We start from the raw sequence: 22,025 nt of genomic DNA, 5'->3' as shown, positions 1-22,025 counted from the left end.
TGAAAAGTCATTTCAGTCAGCTTTGTGTGACCTGTTCCTCATTGCCTGAGTACATCATGAACAATGAGGAAGCTGGGTTGGTTTTTTTTTTTCCTGATTATGTTATTAAATAGGGAGATGATTGTATTTTTCTGCTTACGCTTTCTAATCTGATGTTAGCTGTTACTGAAATTCCAACCTTTTCCTACAGGTTGCATTGCTTTGGTTACAATGCTGTAGCCATACATGATTCCCTATAGTCTGTACCTGTGCTGTTGCCCTTGGCAGCCCTGGAGACATACAGGTAGGACAAGAAGAATTCAAAACACAGCACTCAGGTTGGACACTAGGAAGAATTTCTTCTCAGGAAGGATGGTGAGGCATCGGCACAGGCTGTGCAGGGAGGTGGTGCAGTCACTATCCCTGAAGGTGTTCAAGAAAAGGGCAGATGTGGTACTGAGGTACATGGTTGGTGGGCATGGTGGAGATGGGTCAGCAGCTGACCTAGATGATCTTAGTGGTCTTTTCCAACCTTAATGATTCTATGATCTGTACAGGGGAAGGCTGCTAGGTAAGTTTTGATGGCCTGTTTGCTTTCATAGCCCAATGCACTGAAGATCTGCTAATGGATCCTTTGTTGTGTTTCTGCACAGCTTTTGGGATTGTTTTATTTTGGATCAGTATGAAAGCAGGAAGGCCACCATTCCCTGTGCAAACAGGCTGCTGGCTAAGCAGACTGTGGAGGAATTCTGTGCTTATTATATTGTATATGTAGAAGATATAGAATTAAAAAAAAGGCTTTTTGACATTGGTGTTGAAAGATTAACGTTGTGATGAAACAAGACTTAATTGCCACAAACGGTTACTGTAATTCAGATGGTAACGTAGATGTTAAACTTGCTTTGATGAAGTGTCTGAAGATGCAAAATTTGTGCCCTGCTGAGCGCTGAGATTACTGAGGAGCACATGCTGCTTTAAGGAGGACAGGTTTTGATAAATGAGTCTCCATCTTATTACTGACACGCTTGAGAAGAAAGTGCTGTATTCACCAGCGGGTAGGAAAGCCCTGAGGCTCCCAGCTCTTATTCTGGCCCTTCATCCTGGAGACGCTTCTGAGGACAATATTTCCCAGTGCAAATTAGGAAAGCATGCTTTTTATGTGTCTGAGTTTGTTGCTTAAATGAGAAATCAATAGACAAACAACAACCAAAACGAAAAATCTTGTGACTGCTAATAACTTTGGAAGGAAGAAATTCATAGAAACAGATGCAGAGTGAAAACGGCAGTGATGGTCCTTAAGGCATGAGAATTAAAAATCCCATGCAATTCTGTTGTAACACCAAGAGAAAATTCCCAGCTGGTGTGTTATTAGTTTTAATCTCTTTCCAAGCTTTCTTCTGTATATGTGCTAACCCATAACTTACCAGCTTATTTTAAACATCATTGGCTTCAGGCAGCCAGTTACCTGTTTGAATTACCTTTTGACTCTAAAACAAGCGTTTTTTCTATCATAAAAGTCTGCTTAACATGAAACATATCCAATTTTTTGTACAAAGCGCTGCCTATAATAGAACAAAGCGTAGCATTGTCATAATTTATGATGTCTCTTACCGATCTGCTCACCCAAAAAAGCATGTTTTGTGCTCTGCGTTTGGTATCCAACATATTGTCTTGTGCTGACAACCACAGCCTGTTCCAGATTAACTTAGGCCAAAGTTTCCTGCTTAGCATCACAAATCCAGTATTTGGTAGGGCTGAGAATAGAGCCTCTCTCTTCTGTCATAGCTCAGTTCCTCACTGTAATTACGGGGCAGCTCTCCTTCTGTCATGACCAAGCCTGCTATAATGAACAGGTCCCACTTTATTTTTTGATGAATTCTCCTTCCTCAGTGATTCTTCTGCAGTTCTGAATTTTACTTCCTCAGTGAAAGGAAGAAACATAGTAAAATAAAAGTCTAATAAAAGTAATCATAATAAAAAAGGAAATGTTGAATTTCTGCTTTAGCAATATTTGTTAAGCAAGGAGGTTGAGGAAGTGATTCTGTTGCAAGAGAATGGATCAGATCTGCTTAGATGTAGAAACTTGAGCCATGGAGAACACTAGCAGTGGCAATGCTTGCTGCCATGACTGAGCACGTTGAGCTCACCGGAGTGCTCTCAGTATTCACCAATGACCATTTGTTTAGTCTCTTTTGACTCCAAAACAGAGACATGCTAAAAACCACAACCATGTATACTTGTTGGAATTTTAATTGCAGTTTTTCTGTATTTTTTTTATTTTTTTTTTAAACGGTTCATTTAGGTATTGAAGGAGAGCAGGAAGAGGACCACAGAAAAACCTCTTGACATTACTTCATTCTACAAATATCTTAGAGAGTAAGATGACATCTTGCTGGGGATGCAGCATGGTGACGTCTTAAGGATTCCTAGCATGGCTTATTGCACATTAAGCTTCCTGGCCTGCAAGCTTCTCTCTTTGGTTCTGGACCCAGTGTGCAGTGAGAGCCCATGTCTTTTGTTCAGCAGAGGGACAAAACCAGGGCTGCCTTCAGGCACCAACAAGTACAGCTGGCTACTGACAGTGAGGAGAGTTTATCAATAGATACTCACCACTGCTTGACAGTTTGTGACTGACAAATGGTATTCTGTTCTCCAGAAGCTCTGTGTGCTGCTGCCTCAGACCTTAACCAGCAGGAGCCAAGTTGTGACCTAACACTGGTTTTATTCCCCAGCCAGTGTGTTTAGGTCCATTCTTTGCTCTGTATGAGTCTTGTGCAACCCTTTCTTCTTTGGCTTCTTTTTCTTTGAGGTTTATCTTTATTTTCTCCTGCGAACATGAGGAGACAGGACCTCTATGAATTAGCATGTGACTCTGGGATGTGGGTAGTTTGTTTTAGTAGCTTGCTGGAGATCCCAGCAGTACTTCATAGGAATGCTGGCTTTTTTTTTTTGCTCGTTTGCATTTTTGCAAGCTGAGCTGACAAACTTTGAGTTGTCCCTGTTTATCTTTAAGTCCTGGCCCATTTCTTCTGTAGCACATAGAGCAAGTGATCTGTCCTACTGAAACCCCAAAGGAAGGAAGCAAGGGGCAGAGCTGAAGGGCTCCTACCGATGCTGGTGGCACGGCTGGGCCCCTTCATCAGTGCTGCAAAGGGAGGACAGGCTGGGATTTCCCTCCAGGTGGTCTGTCAAGCAGAAAGGTAACAATTGTAGGAAATTCCTGTCACCAACTCAAGCTCAACAAACAATCCCTTTGTGAGAGACTGGGGTCATCCCTCTGATTTCTTATTTATTTTTCTTCATTAGCTGTTGGGAGTTTGTTGAGCAGTTCCTTTATGGGGGGATTATGGAGTGGTGGTTGGTTTCTCCCTCCCTGAATTTCATCAAGCCTTTTGAAGAAAACCAAAGAAGACAATGTTCTAGAAAACCTCCTAGAAACAGCCCAGTGTCACCACATTACTTAATTTGTTCTGCCAGAGTATAAGCTAAAATCTCACCCACTTGCTAAGCTGGTGTGACTGCTTTTGGTTTAGATGTTGACATTGTGGGTTCTTCTTTCAAGCAAGGCAGCTCAGCTCTGTGAGGAGCACATCGATGTGGTGTTCAGAGGTAGGCTTGTTTCTTCGGAAAACAACGCCCTTCCTCTGTGAGCAAGGCAGGCTGTGCTGCCATTTCTCTTGCTGTGTACCAACTGATACGCAGCTCTGCCCTGATTTCACAGCTTCCTGATTTAAGGGGTTGCAGTAAAAGCTGCTGGCTGTAGCTGCTCTTAAAGAGCATGTGAAAGTCAACAGCTCTGACAGATGTGACCCAGTGTCAGTAGTTTTGCTTTCTATAATTTCCTGTTTTTGAGGGCTCCGAGTCCTTCCATTAAACAGCGAAGAGGCGATGTTTCTGTAGATGCATTGTGGCACATTGTGTTCTTTCAGGTCCCCTGTTAATCACCTTTGTGGTTTTATAACTTCACGTGTATCAAGCTTGGCTGTCTGAAAGCCATCTGATGTGTGCTATGGCTCCTATGTCTTACATTCTCTGAAGGCTTGTTCTGACTTACATGCATTCTTACACCCACAGTTTCCTTGTAAATCCATTAGAGAATTATGGTACCTTTGGTTAAGGTCACGAGGAGGGTGTGGAACAGCCTATTCTTTTTATTTCTTGCTCTGCCTCCCTTTTGGAAGATCAGGTCATCAGTTTTATTCAGGCCTTTTCTTTTAGGTCTTTCTTCCTTGCCTTTGTAGTGGTGCCCTTTTGGACTGAGTTTAAGTGAGGATTCACATACCTAAAATACATCTCAGAGTGCTGAGAGCAGATAGAACAGGTCTGGGCAAGGAAGGGTGTCTCTTTGTGGACACAGCACAGTCTGGAATGTGGATGTAGTTGCCAGAGCCAAAATCAACTTGCAGAGGTGAAGGCTTTATTTCTTTCCTATGAGTAAGCTGGGAATGTATTATCTTGGAGCAGCGATATGTATACAAAAACTATTCCTTTCTTGTTTCATTTTCTCTGTTTCTAAGAGAAGATATTCTTTGTGTTAAGAAATGGAAATCATACAATCATAGACTGTCGTGTGTTGGAAGGGACCCATAAGGATCATCACATCCAACTTGCCAGCAAAGAGAGAACTTGGAAAAAACAATTTTACTAGCGCAGATGTTTTGGTTTTTTTTCCTTCAAGCCAGGAAAGGATTTTCTTCCTGGAAAATGAAGAGAACTTGAGAGGTTGAGTTGGCTGGTAATCGATTCATATCTGCCTGGTTTGAGGAAGTGCTTGGTTTTTCTGTAACTACCTATGAAAATACTTAGGAAATGGGCAAATTGCACTGAAAAACACTGTGTGTTTTTCATTACGCCAGTGTTTCTAACTGTGTTGAAAATAGTAATCTTTTATGTCGAATTTCTTTTAAGTTGTCATTCAGAAACAATGTACACCCATTATTAATGAGGGGAAGCATGACAGCGCAGCAGATCGTGCTGTGCCATAACTCCAAACAGAGTGCTGGTCTATCCCAGAGACCAGCATGAGGCACGAAGCAAGATCTGGAGCTTCACTAAACCCTCACACTCCAAAGGCAAGAGTTGGGGATTTACAGCACTGGTGTAGCTTAAGCAGCATGTCAACTACTCAGCTCACTTGGTCTCATTTTTGCTGCTGTTCCTACTTAATGTAAACCTGATTAATGCAAAGATTCTAATTTTCAGATATCATTTCAAATGCTTATTAATTGCATTCATAGACTTACACATTTCTAAAATTAGAAGGGATAATTATCCTGTAATTTAATCTCTCCATGTGATTGAACTGCCTTTGACTTCATACTACAGGTCTTCCAGTCACTTTACCATAGCGTTTTCCTCGCTTTAAAAGTGTGCCTTATTTTAGCAATGTGTTGTCTGATCCCTGTCTCCAACCATCTTCAGGCTTGCTGTTTGTAGGATAAACAAGCTGGTCTTAAACTGCACATTTTTTAAGCCAAGTGGACTGAGCTCTTTGGATCATACCAATATGCAATGTATTCTCCAGTTCTTAACATTACTGCTTCTGTATTTTGTAGAATCATAGAATCCTTAGAGTTGGAAGAGACCTCTGAAGGCCACCTAGTTCAACTCCCCTGCAATGAACAAGGACACCACAGCTAGATCAGGTTGCCCAGGGCCTGATCCATCCTGGCCTTGAAGGTCTCCAGGGACCTATATCCTCTCTCACTCCAAAATTCTGTTATATATACTTATAATGGTTGGTTTACCTATTTTGGCTTTTAAGTGGCATAGACTTATGCTCGAATGAATCAAGCACTCAGATCTCTCTTGGTCATTGTTGCCATCGTTGTAGCATCCAGAAGAGGATTTCGATTTAGAGAGCATGATTTAACTTAGAATCATAGAATCAAACTGTTTGTGCTGGAAGAGACCTTTACAAGTCATCTAGATGAACTTTCCTGCAGTGAACAGGGACATCCACAGCTAGATCAGGTGTGCAGGGCCCCATCCAGCCACACCTTGAATGTCTCCAGGGATGGGGCACCCACCACCTCTCTGGACAGCTTATTCCAGTGCTTCCCTTCTTGTGTTTCTGGACCTTGCATAGAGGCACATATTGCTGTCTCACCTCTCTCATCAGTTCTTGGTGGACAAAATAAATAATACAGAAACAACCATCACTGTCTGTTCCTCTCTTGTGTGGAAGAGTCTTGCTGAAGTGTGTGAACTAGATTTTAAGAGTATTCAAGACTCACCAGTCTCTTTTTGGCAGCTGATGTCAGATGTTTGAAACGTTTCCACTCTCCATATTAATGAGATGCTGCTGGCTGCTCTGGATGTTTTTCCTCCAGCAGAAATACCCCTCTTTAATGTTAAACCTTCCTGTGACTGAGAAATGTCCGACTTGTAATGCTGATGGCTTCACAAACAGACCGTCTCAAAAGTAGGACCTCCTGCTAAAAGGCCATGGGATTTTTTACTTGTTTACTCATAAGTTTTGTACAGAAACACTGATTTTGGTCAGCCTTTCCACTTCCCCCTGCATTGACTGCTCTCTGTGCCAAAAGCTCCTGTTCCTGTCTTTAGGAAGTCCTTTACCACTGGGTGACACTGTTTGATAGTTCTTCAGATTTGCAGTAGTCAAGTCCTGGAAGAAACTGTCCTCTGACTCTTGGAACTTCTGGTTTTGAATTAACACTCTGTTTTTGTATGAAATGTACATTGACCTACTTCTCCTGAGCATCATGTTTACTATGGTGCGCAATAATTACCGCGTAGCACAGAGGTGAAAGCCACATAAGCATTTTCAGTTGCACGTTTTTACTAGTTGTGATTTATTCATGCCAAGTGAATGACATTAGATTAGATGGAAGGGAGGTGGTGTGCATGGCATGCCAGTGTTCTGTGAAATGGGTACATGCAGTGCTTTTTGGGAACAGGAATGATACGGAGTGCATAGCATGTTTTATTCTGTGAATCTCAGATTGGAAGCATGGTGTGCCAGTAGGTTGGCCAGGGACTACCATTTTGGGGAGATGTCTGCTGTTCACAGCCTGCTAGTTTTCATCCTTTGTCTTTCTGTCCCTCCTCTGCTCTAATAAAACATAAGATGCCAAATAGTTTTACGGAGAAAATCCATACTTGAGTTTTGCCTGCTTGGCAAAAAGAGGACCTGGTCTTCATCTGCAGTGGTGAACACAAGTCTTGGTTTCCTTCCTTCCCTGTGCTCTTACTGTCGCCTCTGTGTGCAGGTTTTCAAGAGGCACTTTCTCTCCTTTTCTACCTCTAATTGCACAGCTTCATTGGCACCTTTTCGGCATTTTAACCAAGCAACAGAAGAAATTCAGCTATGCAGGGCTGCTGGTACATGTAGCTCATTTCAGATATGCTGACAGAGCTTGCAGCTGTAGGGAGAATTGTTTTGGATTACAATAAATTCATGTTCGTTGGTTCTCATTATTTCAGTGTAAAGTGAAAATACTCTTCAAGTCTCTTGTCTCTCTTTTTTTCCAGATAGACTGCAAACTAAGAGGGACCAGTCATTGTGCCCTTACCAGCATCACCCTTTAGCCATTAGCCTCACTGGGGATGTAGGCTCTTCTCTTAGCACCCAAGGCTTGACTGAACTTCAAAGCGCAGGAACAGAGATTGCCTGGTAGTGTTTAAGTTGTATGAGAGCCATGAGCAATGCTTTGCATTTAAGAGAAGTGTGGTAGTATGGAACACTGCCCCAGATCTTGCCTTGCCTTCCCCTTTAGGTGTCAGTGCCAATGCAAACATCTTTAAAATGACCCTTTTTCTTCTGGTTTCTCATCTAGCGGATGTTTTATCTGTGCTATGTTGACATTACATTCTCAGCAGTACTTAATGGAAGAAAATGAATGTTAACTGGATATCCTTAAGGTTCGGAGTGCTTTAGTTCATTTTAATATGACAGTGGGAATAGTTTCAGTAGCTGGTGAGCCCTCCTTTTTTTCAAACTCATGGCATCACTGAAATTGCTTAGGGCTGCTCTAGTCAAGTGATCAGGAGCAACACCACAGTTACTGCAAGGAGTCTCCATGGTCCTTCAGTCTTTTGGCAGCCATGTGACGAATGTAATGAAGCTATCAGCTGCTGGTACCAATACCTTGTTCCCTAGGTCTGAGGCTGGATGGACCCTGTTCACTGCCATTGCACTCAGGAAGGTGTTCTGAGTTAATGTGATTGTGTTTATGTGGGCCTAATTGCAATGTCATCTATCAGCCTCGCACATTTCTTAAGAGCGTTGCTATAAGATGTGCCATCAGACTGCGGTGAATGAAAGGAGAAGGGCAAATTAACCATTTCTATTTGCATTTAATAGTAATTTAGGAGTTTGCTGGTGTATTCCTGTGAGGTAATCCCAACGTTATTGCAAAGGAGAAAGGTTACATACATTCAGAGAGTATCTAAAATCTGCCTGTAAGAAGGGTGCCGTTAGTCACACTGTTCTGGCATTGTACTGTGATCCAGACCTCACTGTTGCTCTGAGCTGCAGAAGCCTGCATGGATAGAAGCCAAACTGCTTGGACATGGGCTGGCATTAGCATCTTGCCGGGGAAGAGTACTTTGCATTCTATTTTCAGCAACTCTAAGAACGAAAGGGTGAACTGTGGGAAGTTATTAATGATATCTGTAATCATGGATTAATCAAGTATATCTTTGTAGTCAAGTGCCTCTTGCTGCACTGAGTGCATTTAGATGAAAATGATAATAGTGAAGGGCTTTGATGTACGGTGTTGAGAAGGTGATTGGAAGGTTCAGTGTGTATAGAAGTAGCTCTTTAGCTTTCCATCCAGGCTGGACTGCACAAGGCAGCACTGTCTGTTTGAGCTGGCACAGTGAACACTTCTTATTCCAGTTCTTCTCAAAAGAAGGAGGAGAGTAAAACCATATTTCTTCCTAAAGAATGCCTTTGGGTTACTTGTAACAAACCGCGAGTCTGTGAAGTAGTATAAAGATCTAAAAATGTAAGTCTTAAAAAACAGTGCTTGATGGTTTGCAGTACAGCTCAGAACAGATGTTCAGGCTTTTTCCAGAGTAAAATCTGATTTCAAGAGGCATCCAGTGTTTGGGCTAATGCTTCTGGGGAAGGTATTAATTCAATAATTTAATAAGACGAAGAGGAAATGATATGAATTTAGCTTTAATGTAATTTTTGGATCCTAGATTAGTCTTATTTGGATGTTCATCTGTACTCTTAGGCATTTATTTGTCTGTTTTTTAAGGGGCCTCAATTCTACCTCCGCTTCCACAGCTGTAAATAATTGTGGGAACCATTTGAAGGGTGAAAATGCCTCATATATGTACAATCATATAAATGTCTGGTGTCTTGCAGGAATTTTTATGTTCAGATTCCATGTGTGCAGGGTGTTTTCTGATACGATGAATACCAGAGAGAAAATAAATGCAGTTCCCTGAATACCATGTAAACACGAGCTTTAATTTTTGGCATGAACTTCCTTCTCTGAAGCCGTATGAGCTCCGTTGCTGCAAACTGGCATCTGGAGAATCCTTCACCCAGTGTTGTTGAGATCTACATTGAATATGCTGAAAATGCCAGTGGCTGTCCATAGCAATCTTGGCACATGTCTTGCAGGGAGTTCTGCTGGATAAAACTCTATAGATGGAATAAAAGATGAAGAACACCAGAAATGGATGTCTCTTCCCCCTAAATGTTACTTTCATTCCTCTAGCATGCAATTATTATGAGAACAAGCTCAGCTAGAACATCCTGCCCATCCAAATCTCTTTATCTCAGTTTTGTTGTAAGGTAACAGTGAAATGCAGAAATGGATTGTGCTTACTCTGTGGATGTTTGGATGATTGAAAGGAGCCTCTCCAGCACTATGAAGGCAGCACAGTCCTGCCAAGTGATTATTTGGATTAAAGCTTGGAAAAATGTAGAATACTTTGTGTAGATTCAGAAGACACAATTGTGCAGAGACCATTCATAGAATCATAGGATGGCCTGGGTTGAAAAGGAGCACAGTGATCATCCAGTTCCAACCCCCTGCTATGTGCAGGGTCAGCAACCACCAGACCAGGCTGCCCAGAGCCACATCCAGCCTGGCCTTGAATGCCTCCAGGGATGGGGCATCCACAGCCTCCTTGGGCAACCTGTTCCAGTGCGTCACCACCCTCTGTGTGAAAAACTTCCTCCTAATATCTCACCTAAACCTTCCCTGTCTTGCCAGTAATGCTGGAGCATTACTAATAACACGTAATAGTAATGTGCTTCATGTTCACCTGTGATGATCTGAGAGCGACTCTATGTCTTGTGGCTTTTGCAGTGATGAATAGTAGGGACTCATTGAATAAATTATTATAATTTTCATTGTCATTGTGTTAAACTTTGTTTTTGAACTTAAGAGATTCTATTGTTGAGCTTGGCTGATGTACCAATGTGTTGTTTAAATATCAGAATGAAACTCAGTGGTTACACATCAGCACAGTTCCTGTCTATTGTGTGCTGAACTCTTGGTGCCTCAGTCTCTTTCCTTTTGTGAAATCTACCTATGTTTTCCTAACTCTTTGCTTTGAAAGGGTGTGTGTAGAAATCACACTGTGTTAATTGTGTTGGTTGTGTATTGCAGGACTGGGATGGTGGCCTTCAGCCAGGCCAGCCCAGATTTGCAATGGGTGGAAGGGGATTCCATAAGCAGGAGCTGGGTGCCCTACAGTGCTAGCTTTGTTTGGAAATCCTAGCTGAAATCGCTTGCAGCTTAATCACACGTGGAAAGCGTCTTCAGTTCCCAAGGGAATTTCATTCATTCATGCTTGCTACTGGTAGAGCTCATGTTACATTAGGAAACCACTATTTCTGACCTTGGAGTTTTGTTTTTAAAAATAGAAATGGGACAGAAGAAAGAAAAATAGACTCCACTTTAAGTTTTTTTTGCCAAAAGCAAAATGTGCAAGTTGCAAAATATTGCATCAAACTTTCTGAGAAATGATTGAATCCGATTGTTTTTCAGGGCCTCGTGTTAGAAGACCAATATGTTGTTCATGACTAACAGTTGTGGGTGATTCTGCATTTTTCATCTTTGCCTATGCAGATGGGAAACTTGTCTTAAAGAAGCAGCGGGTCCTTTTCTGGATGATTACACAGTTATACTGTATATAGAAAGCTATACTTTTATGATTATACGGTACTTTTATGGAGGGCTGTGGATGATAAATGCCTTCCAAGAGACTGACATCCCTACCAGAACAACAGAGCTGAGAGTATGGAAGAACAGAAGTTTATATCCATCCTCTGACCAAAAGAAACCTGTAGGTATCAGAGTTGTTTCAGTGTGATAGGCCTGACCAAGGAAGTACTAATTGCTGCATTCTTACTTCAAATAAATAAAAGGAGGAAAAAAAAAAAAGCCTGTTTATTCAGTCATTCATAAAGAAGGTAAACTTCAACACTTCTAAGTGACGTGCGTTGAGAAATAGGCTCTGTTTGGGGTAGTTCTTTGGCCTTTTTATAGGACATGCAATTATATAGCACCGTGGTCTTCCCAGCAGTGCATGGCAGGAGGATAAGAGCAGCAGACAGAAGCTGGAACACAGTTCACCATGAAGCTCAGTGAGCCTGGGAACAGGTTGCCCACAGAAGCTGTGCAGCCCTGGGGGATGTAGGACCTTGCTGGAGAAAGCCTTGAGCAGCCTGGTTTGACCCATAGCTAATATTGCCTTCAGCAGGAGGTTAGACTAGAACTGAATTTCTTCTGATCTGAATTTTCCAAGGTTTCTATGTATTTAATATTTGTGGGGATAGGTGGTTGCTTGAGTGAAGCAAGAAGGACTCCCTCTGAAGGGCTGACTGAAGTGTTTCTATTGCATAGTCAACATCAGTAATGGGTTTGTGCCATCTGTACTAGTTACAGAGATCCCAGTGAGAGCTAACACTCCCACTGAGTTCACAAATGCTACAGATGTCCTCACCATGAAAAACTAATACCTGGGCCACCCTGAGAGCAGCTCACTCTGGTAAGCTGTTTCTCATGGGATTAGCTCCGTAGAAGCGAGATGTGTGAGATGTAGCACCAGTAACAGCTTTCAAATGAAGACACTGAAAGGGCTTTACAGGGTACATTAGACACATTCACATCCAGCATAGCTTCCCTGCATCCAGTGACAAACCAGTGCTGTAGTTTCCCTTCTTCATCTGTAAGCCCACTTGCAGCCCTGCTGCTTGCTGGTGATGTTCTGTATGAGGGTATCCACATCTTACAGTGGAAACCTTTTCACTGTGCCAAGAGGTAAGCGCTGGTTACAGTGGGATCTGAATTAAAACACAGATTCAACTTCTAATGGAAAATATGTAGCAAACTCCAGTGGTTCCCTGACTCATCTCAGAGCTCCGTATTCTACAGCACGCAGCATTTGGCTGTTCTGTCAGTCAAAGTCAAGTCTCTGTCTTTTTCTTTCCTGTCCCATTGATTCACCTCTGTAAAATCCACGTGCTGTGAGGCTGTTTTTTCTTGTCCAATCAAAGGACCGATGTTTGTTTCACCAAACTGCAGCGTGCTGGATTCTGTGTGCTGCTTTCTGTGGCAGCAAGTGGAGACAGAACTGCTCTGAATGTGTTTTCTTTCAGATGCTGAACTTATTGTGGCTGAGGCTTTTAGTGGAAGGAGAGGGGTTTCTTCTCAGGAAGAGTGGTGAGGCATTGGCACAGGCTGCCCAGGGTGGTGGTGGAGTCACTATACCTGGAAGTGTTCAAGGAAAGGCAGAGGGACGTGGTTAAGTGGGCATGGTAGGGATGGGTCAGCAGTTGGATGGTGTGCTCTTAGTAGCCTTTTCCAACCTTAATTGTTCTATGATTCCATGACTTTTTTAAGATCAGTAGGGTTTTTCACGTGTTTGACTTGGAATATTTGTCCAGCTATTAGAATGAGAGGAATCTGTGTGTCGCAGTGAAGGGATGAAGGGTTCTGAAATATCTATTAAAAAAAAAAATGGTACTGATGTTTGCGCTAAGCACATTAATTTACTCAGACAAAATCTACCCAGAAAAGCTTAAATGTTATTCATATGGTAAAGTGTGCCACTCTGTGCCTTAATACACTGAAAGGCCTTTTGAAAATGTTGATTTACCATAGTCTTCCCCCCCTCTATTGTTTTCCAGATACTGTGAGTAAGGACACCGAACCCAAAGATCCATTTCCCATTCCAAGAAAGATTATGGCTGAACCAGACTACATAGACGATGACAATCCTGAGTTAATTAGACCTCAGAAATTAATTAATCCTGTGAAGTCATCCCGGAATCATCAAGATCTCCATAGAGAGCTGCTCATGAATCAGAAAAGGTAAAAGTCTGACAATCACGTGTGCTACTCCCCGACCCCAAACACACAGCTTGAGTTTTAGTTTCATCAAAACGATGTTTCAGCCCACACCCAGTGGACATATGTTTTTAGTATTAAATCATTAATTCCATTATGAAGGGTTTGCCGTGTTACCTGCTGTTAACATGTTGTGTAATCAGTGGTGCTACCTACACCAGTTGCAGGTGGGATACTTAAAAAACCTATGCATAACCTACAAACAAATGCTGACACAGTAGTTGTGTAAGAAAGCTATAGGCTGCCCCACTATTTCATCTGAGTCTTAATCTAACTGAAGGTCTTCCATGTCTGTTTCAATGCTAGTCAAAAACATGAGGTCAGTTGTTGGTCTATAAAAGCTTCTGTAAATCAGACTTGCCTCTTGGTGTTTGTTCTCCCATTTCATATTTGATACTTCGCTGTATTTTGTCTTCAGCTCTCAACTTGAATGGATTTTGTCAGGTATTCGATAGTCACCAGCAATACCATCAAATCTGTGGATTCTCACCATTCCCAGCACTTCTAAGTTAAAGAAATAGTGCATTTTGTTTCAGAAGTTATTCTGTGGTTGCTTGATCTTTCATACGATGCAGTGATAGCCTGATGCCTGCTCTGCTGCTGCACAAGTGTTTCTTTTGCAGTTTCTGCTTCCTTCTTTCTGGGACAGGATTGCGCAGCTGTTGCTTTATCTGTTGCTTTTGAAGATGTAAAGAACTGGAACTTGATTTCATCAGCTGTGCTGAGACACGGGGGCTTGGCCCAGGGGTAGACGAGGGCCTGTTGTTAAATCTCTTCAACAACAAAGAACTCCTTTTAAAAAGAGAAAACATTAAAAAATAGCTGCCTAACTACACAGAGGAGAAAAAAAGCCTCCAAGCTTTTGGGACTCTACCATTTAAACAAGTGGGGATTAACATCTGTATAGATTCATGATTTGATGGAAGATATCCATTGTTACTTTGATGTCAGGAGTGTAATCCTGCATGGCTGTCCTAGCAGGAGTAAGTGAAGATGTGTTGTCTTCCTGCCTCCTCACAGATTAATTAGGACTTGCAATTCAGGACTCTTATGTAGTCCTTTAATAAGATGCATAATTTCAGGCCTTATACTGGCCTTGGAACTCATACATTCCTCGGCCGCTTGCAACTGGCATGAAAGTAGATCTTTTAATCATCATTTTCACATCTCTTCTGATAACTCAAATGCAGGGATTGCAGTGTGGATGCTACTATATCAGGAAGTGGTTTGGACTTGATTTGCTCCTTTGTCTTTTGCCCTCATTTATCTGCTGCCTCTGCAGTTATTAACTTAGTGCTGCAGTAACACCCTGAGTGTCTTCTCTACAGACTGTCTACAAAACAAGAGAACCACTCAAAAGGGATATTCTATAGGCAAGGGTGTGGGGATCCCCAAAGCAGAAGTGAAAGAACTATTTCAGAGTGCATTTGAGAATAAAAAATTGCTGTTAACACCCATTCAGGCTTTTTAAGACCCAGGACCTTAATAAAGTAGAGGAAGAACTACTTCAGTTCAGCTGGATTTGTGTATTTGGCAGAAGGGTTGCATTCTGAAAGTTTATCTTTTTTCCCTTTCTGGCAGGGTGGTATTTTGAGGGGAGAAAAGGGCCTTTTCTGTGTGTAAAAGCAAAATCCCCACAAATGCTAGGCTTAGATACTTAATTCTAAATGAACTGCTTACACAATGCAGCATTTCTTTAGTGATGAAGAAGTAGAAATGTTTTACAGAATGCCAAGTGAATTGGAAGAAACTGGCCTAAATAGGTGTTTGTCCTATATTTTTTTTGTTGTTAACGGGATTAAACATCAAAGTCAGTTCCCAGCACCACAGAGTTTAAAGGCATTGAATGGAAGATAGTTGAAGTTTCTCAACTTATGATTTTATTGTAAAGGATGTGGAGACTGCACTAAATTAAGTCTATTTTTTTTTCCTTTCAAAGTTTATGAAAGCATAAAGCACTTGAAACCAGTATGAAGTTCTTTTCTTTCTGAAGAATATCCTATTACACAAAACAGTTGTGCTGCCCGCAATACCCCCTTCTTCTCTTATTGTGATTTTGATTAGTTGCAGCTGTTAATTTTAGAGCCTTATTTATTGGTGCAGAAATGAAATACTTTGAGGGTTTCAGCAGCAGAAAGTCTTTGAAGAGGTGTTTAGGTCTCTGTGCTTTATTCTCTGGTACGAGGCTTTTCCTTGGTGTAGGTATTAGGTTTGTGTTATGCTTTGTTACTGAAAATTGCCATGTATGTGAAGGAATTTCAGTGCACTGATAGAAGTGGTTAAGCACAGTTTGCTTGCTCCATGCTAAAGTTTCTAAGGCTTATATTTATCTAGAAAAAGCATGAAGGTAGAAGACACCTCCTTAATCCAGTAGCAGCCCATTTGTTGCATACCCTCTCTAAATGCAGGAGTGAGAACAGGATTGACGTTATAAGTGTTATTTCACAGCCTGACTACTGATCCCTTTTGATTAGATGGAAAGATCTTCTGCAGGTGTTAGTTATGCTGTAGTTAGGATAAATGGGACATCTACATCAGCAATGTGTATTGTTACTTAACAGCTTGCATCTGATTCATGGCTATTTTCATTGTTCATCAGTATAGAAGTTCCCATCGATTCAGCTCTCGCTGACCCAGATGTAGTAGAAGTCATTAATAGTAGTAGCAGTAGTCATTATAATAAAATATTACTTCAGCTTTTTCTCTGCCTGACTTATTTTTTAACTGCTGAAATGTAATTAAAATAGCATGAAACATAAAATATTAATACAATCTTGTAGCTCGTTGCATTCAGGCCATGTGATACATTATGAGAAGTATGGAGCAGCATGTGGTGTTGCTAAATATTTGATTTTGCTGCCAGGGTATGTACACTGATAGAATGTTGCATAATATATGGAGTCGCCCATAGATGCCACTTTAAAATGGCTTTTTAATATATTTTTAGGCGTGCTGTCAGATACACATGGAAGAATTAAGCAACCACAGATAATATACAGTGAGAGGTGGTAAAAATGAGCTTTTTTTGGAAAGCTTCTTCAGATTACTGAATTTCTTGAAACTGAAGTTAAAAATGGCTGGTGTTAAACTCATACCGTTGTCCTCCCAGTGAAGACTTACAGTAGCAAAAGCATTGTTTGCATCTTTCTGCTCCAACTACTAATGGAATGATGAGGATATTCCAAATAGAAACCAAGAATAGCTCGAGTTGGAAGGGACTTAAAAGGATCATTGAGTCCAACTGCAAACGCTTTTTCATTTTAGAGCAGTGGGCTTGGAAAATATTTTGCCCTAACTAAAATCTCATCAGAGAGAGCATCCCTTCCCCCTTTGTCCGATCTCCAAGGTGACTGCAAGCTTTTCTGGGGGTTCTTTTTGTTGTTTTAGCCTCTTACTGTGTGATTTTCAGCACAGCCTGGGAACTCTCGCTGTTCTCAATGGAAATAGTGTAGCACCAGGCATACCTAAAGCTGCCATATTGTCAAGGAAGGACTGAATTAATGATTTCCAGGAGCAACGTGACAAAATCCGGAGGGACGATGTGATTCTGTTCTGTCCATGCAGACTTTCTGCCCAGTGCAGGACTGTGCAAATGCAATTGCTCTGAATTACCAGCCAGCTTTCTTTGTTTTCCAAAATCAGTTTTCAGCTCTTGATTTTTGATGTTTTTCAAGTTGGTTCTTCTGGAATGGAGAAAAGAGAGGGAAGGCTGAAGATGAAAGACATAACAGCGAATTATTCAGGAGAAACACTAGCATGTGTGCTAAAGGCAAATATTCTCAGTAATAATATGGCTTCATTTCCAGCTGACAGAGACCAATACATCTTCTGCCCATTTTTTCCTTTTAATGAAATATTTGTATTTCAAAGTACCCAAATGGGCAGCCAGTTGACTTGAGGAAACCTGCCTGTGGTTCACTGTGAATGTCAGCTTATTAAAAAATGATCTTTCTTCCTTCTTTCCTTCTCCCCTCTACTCCCATTTAATTTGAAGGGGTCTTGCACCTCAGAACAAACCGGAGTTACAAAAGGTGATGGAGAAAAGAAAAAGAGATCAAGTTATTAAACAGCAAAAAGAAGAGGAGGCACAAAAGAAGAAGTCAGACCTGGAAATAGAGCTACTGAAGCGGCAGCAGAAACTGGAGCAGGTAAGATGGGATCTAACACTGACTTTACATATCGATCTCTGAACACCTGGTATTCTCTTTCTAAGAAAGAAGCAGCAGATGATTTTTGGCACAGTTCCTCTGACAAAATGCAGATAAATTGTTTACAGTAAGAATAGATGTTAGACTGCAGTGCATTAAAACTAGACACTCGATGAATGAAAACCTCAGTCGTTTCTTGCTCATAAATGAATGAGCCCATTGGCTTTCTCAAACGAAGGAAAGCATTCTCATATCCTAAGTACAGAATTAAATGGGGTTGCAGTATTTTGCTGGGGAACATAGCTGCTAAGCAGAGGGACAGCTAAATGAATCTATAAATAAATGAATAAATAAAGCCTGCCCACTGCAAGTAATGTTGTCACTTTGTAAGCATCATAAGGATGTCATTAATTGACAGTTTGACACATGGAGGAATTATGTCATGATTTACTGTTACAGGGCATGTTCCTCATCAGTGAACCAGTGACAAAGGAGACATTACTGGGGTGAGCTAAACAACACCAACAGTGTGGTCCCCATTAATCAGAGAGACCGTGGTGTGTGTTCTAAGACAAAGATCCTTTCAGGAGCTTTTGTTAGTTTTCTAAAGGGTTGTTTCCTTCTTTCTGGTGATGTGACCTGTCTGCCTTCACTGTGGATTGCTAAGCAGTCCTTGTTTTGCACAGAGTTTAAGTAAGGTTCTGCATTAGCACATAGTGCAGGTTTTTGCAGCCTGCTGGAATGAGTTAGAGCCAAAGGTTTGAAAAGGCTGGTAGTTTGTGAGAACAGATAGTCCCAAAGAAATTCAGCTTGAACTTTGCTATGAGAGAAAGAAAGGAAGCAATTTAAATTGTTTTGCATGGCCATCTATTGGAACCGTTACATTTTTGTCTTTTACTTTGATCATCCCTTTAATATGCTTTTATTTAACACCTGAATCTCTTTTAAGCTGGAACTGGAGCAACAGAAGATACAAGAAGAGCAGGAAAATGCACCTGAATTTGTCAAAGTCAAGGGTAACTTGAGGAGGACGGTCCAGGAAGCTACAGAAGCGCCAGACTCATAGAGGCAGCGCCCACTAAGACTTCCAGCTTTCCTGCTGTGGCTGCAGAGAGACTTTTGCAAGTTGTCTCAGATTTGCCCCGTCAGGAGGGAAAGGAACAGCATCCACCTAACACTTATTGAAGATGAGATTTTTGTTTCCTAGGATGTGTGGATTATAAAGACTGTCACAGATCGACTTGCCAAATGCAGTTCTGGGATTGATGCGTGGCATCAGTGTCATGGACCAGTCTGAAGTGCTTACTCAGAGATTTTAACCAGGGATAGTAGGGAAGCTTCTACAGTGTTGCACTGCTTTTTCTCTCTTGTGATTCTAGTTTAGTGGAGGTACACAGATGATATTTTGCTTTAAGTCAAAACAAACTCCTCCTGTGATATCTTAGGAAACTTTACTGTGCAGATAAGTTTTCTCCATCTAGACCTAAAGCCTGCGTATATCTCACAATATATTTGTGTTCATTTGGAATTTTTATCAAATGTGGGATGACAGGAGGTGTGTTGATCATCGATGCCCATCCCCACAGGGATGGGCACTTGCAGGCAGAATGGGAATGCTTAAAATTCACCAGCAGCAGACAGGTGAGCAGCCTTAAAGCCCAGTTCTCCCTGTTCAGCATGCAGAATCTGGGCTAAGAAAGAGCAGAAATCTGGTGATCCTCTCACTAGAGAATCAAGAAGCTGATTTATCTCTGTCTTTAAACCTCTCCCTTAAAATGTTGTTTGGAGGTCTGTACAGTGCTACCTGTGTATTTACCTCTTTTATCTCTCAATGCAAAATGACCTGTTTTCTAATCTTTGTATTTTGAAATCCTACCTATTTTACTGCTGTGGCCTTTCTCCTCCAAGAACATGCTGGTCTGAGTGCAGTGTTAGCGCATGATTCATTTGCTGGAACTGAAATCAGGAGTCTTTTCTGCCATCAGTTCCTGCTCAGCTCTTGCAGAGATTTTATGTAGCTCCTGCAACAGCGCGGTGTTTAAACCAGGCCAAACTGATGGTTGGAATCTACCAAAATGGACAATTCTTCCCTGAAGTGACGCATAAAATGACATTCATTTTATCCCGTCCTTCCTCTAGCCTCAGCAGAGGGGAAATGTGTTACCACTGACTTTCCAGGTCCAATTCCATCACCTTCTGCCTTTCTGCAAGTTATTCCATGACTTGCCATTAAATAAAATACTGTTGAGTTTTATAGGGATGGCAGAATCTGATCCTTCATGCTTATGACTACTAGTTATCCAGGAAAGCCTGGGATGTGGAGGGGGGGTGAACAGATGACTCTTGTAGGATTATAGGGTTGGATTCTTACCTGGTGTGAGTAGGTGCAGATATTTTGTCTTCTGGAGGTGGGGAGAAATCCTCATCTTTGCTTAGCATATTCCTAGCTTTCACTAAAGCTGTGCTCATCCATATCAGCTGAGGATCTAATCATAGTCTTTGCCTTAGGATGCTAAATGAAACGATTTTGACTTTGTATTTATAAAGGACATAACTGTTTGAGAACCCTTTTTTACTAATATCAACAGTGGCGTGTTTGTATTCTGGGGGAGGGTTTGTTGGTTTGCTTTTTTAGTTTCTTTTGCCTTTCCTGTAAGTATCGGATGTTTTAAACACAATTTCAGCATAGCGCTTGGGACAAAATGCTCCCAATTAGCAATGTTTCCTAGAGACAGACTTCAGTTTCTCAAGATCCAGGCATTTATTATGAGGACATAATCAGATCAAGAGTAAATTGAATTGCGATAAGTGTATTGCCATTGATTTAGATTTGCAGTGTGACTCATATCTAGATGATTAAATGTGAAGATGGTCTGCCAGACCGTTCTGATTATGGAGTTACAAAGGACAAAGGCCAAATACGACTCTTAGTATTTTCTCAGAAGAGGAACACTCAGTGCTGCAGATTCTTCCTTACTCTTCCTTCCTCTATAAGGAGAGGACCGTCAGTTCTGGCATTTGCACTGTTTAGAGTTGTTCCATATTGTTGATTGTTGGGACAGTGTTACATACCAGAGTTCCATGCCACACGTTTTACCTTAACCATTCCCAGCCTACCAAAATCTATGTCTGTTGGCTTCCACTCTACAATTAGCCTTCTGTTCAGCATGGAAATGTCTGGGAATCGGTGAGGAAACCCTCCTCTGGCTTCAGCAGGCTATTTCTTTGCAGCCCTTTGTCTTCAGTGAATGTGGCAATCCTACTGTGCAGGCACAGCAAGGTGAATGGAGTTGGGTGCAATCCAAATGGCACCAGAGTCGGTAGGGACAACAGTTTGTCCTGGACTTCTGTAAGCATTGGATTGGGCCCTTGAAAGTGGAAAGTATGTTGCTTCCTCTCCATATCAGCTTGTGATTCAGGGTCGTGTCTTGTTACTAAACACAGGCAGCCAGAAAAACCCCTTGTACATACAGTGTGAAGTAGGTTTTTTTTCCATTTGGATTTCATTCTGCATACGAGCAGAATATCAGCGTGTTCATTAGAGCATCTTTGAATCCTGCTGACCTTTTAGTCTAGGAATCCGAATCACTCTCCTACTGATTTGACAAGCAAAAGCCTGTCTTTAATGTCAGGATTGGGCTGGGTAGCTCTTACATGGGTACTCAGCTATCAGAGCATGAGTGTCCTGGGTGGCTACCCAAGTTAGACACTGCTTGCTGATGGAGGTGAGCTACTCCTGATGTGCCCTTCAGTTCCAGGGGATCTGAAGCAGTTCTTCAAATACTGCAGTGATTTGAAAATGACTTTCTTACTTTGACCCCTTCTGCCTCTAATAAGGCAGTACTTTATAAAAATTCTTGCTTTTTGATAGTATAGTAGTAAATTTTTTTAGCATTTTTGTGGCTTTAACCTTCTGTTAATATCTGCACTTGTTTGAGTGTACATATATAAATATATATAAATATAAAAAAAGGGAGCCTTAAAGGATTTGTTTTCATAATTTAATATTTTTTGTATTTGCTCTTGTACAATTGTTTTTAACTAAAGGTATTACAAAAAAGGAGGAATACTTAGAACCAAAGTTATGCTTAATAAAACCTTCTACATGCTTGGAGTATGCAGCGGTGTCTGTCACGTCCTGTTGGAATCAAAACCACACTGAAGTATCCAGCTGATATAAAATTGTGAAGCATCAAGATTGTGGTGACTTCTGTGTCCTTAAAACTGCCTCCGTGTTCATATATGCAACACTGCTGGCAAGGTAACTTGCAGGAGAAAGGTAAGTTGTGCCTCTCAGTCCTGTTATCTCCCCATGTCTTTAAAAAGGGCTTTTTAGCTAGTGTAAGGTGAGACAATGAGGAGAAACCTCTGATGGGAACCAAACAAATTTGGCAGTCATTCCTTCTAAGTTTATCAAGGCAGCATTCAGCCTTGGAACCACAATCATTACTATTGCTCCATTGAAAAAGACAGTGACGAATCTGCTCCTGCGTTCAGTCTTGCAAAGGTGCTTTTAATTTAGCTACCGCTCAACCCTGTGTTTCTTGCAAGAGAA

The 22,025-nt window shown here is 41.4% G+C and overlaps 1 protein-coding gene across 3 annotated transcripts in view; it reads left to right on the top strand.

Moving 5' to 3' along the window:
• Nucleotides 1-21,583, top strand: part of FAM107B (family with sequence similarity 107 member B) — a 57,383-nt gene extending 35,800 nt beyond the window's left edge. For all 3 annotated transcript variants that reach the window (XM_072358705.1, XM_072358721.1, XM_072358712.1), the window contains 3 exons: nt 13,103-13,286; nt 17,317-17,470; nt 18,420-21,583. In XM_072358705.1, the coding sequence (XP_072214806.1) occupies nt 13,159-13,286; nt 17,317-17,470; nt 18,420-18,536 (399 nt within the window). In that variant the 5' untranslated portion in view covers nt 13,103-13,158 and the 3' untranslated portion in view covers nt 18,537-21,583. The remainder of the gene's footprint in view (nt 1-13,102; nt 13,287-17,316; nt 17,471-18,419) is intronic.
• The last annotated feature ends 442 nt before the right edge of the window (nt 21,584-22,025 follow it).

The sequence above is a fragment of the Excalfactoria chinensis genome, chromosome 1, assembly GCF_039878825.1.
Source record: "Excalfactoria chinensis isolate bCotChi1 chromosome 1, bCotChi1.hap2, whole genome shotgun sequence".
In the NCBI taxonomy this organism is placed as follows: domain Eukaryota; kingdom Metazoa; phylum Chordata; class Aves; order Galliformes; family Phasianidae; genus Excalfactoria; species Excalfactoria chinensis.
This window is presented reverse-complemented; position numbering and strand designations above follow the sequence as displayed.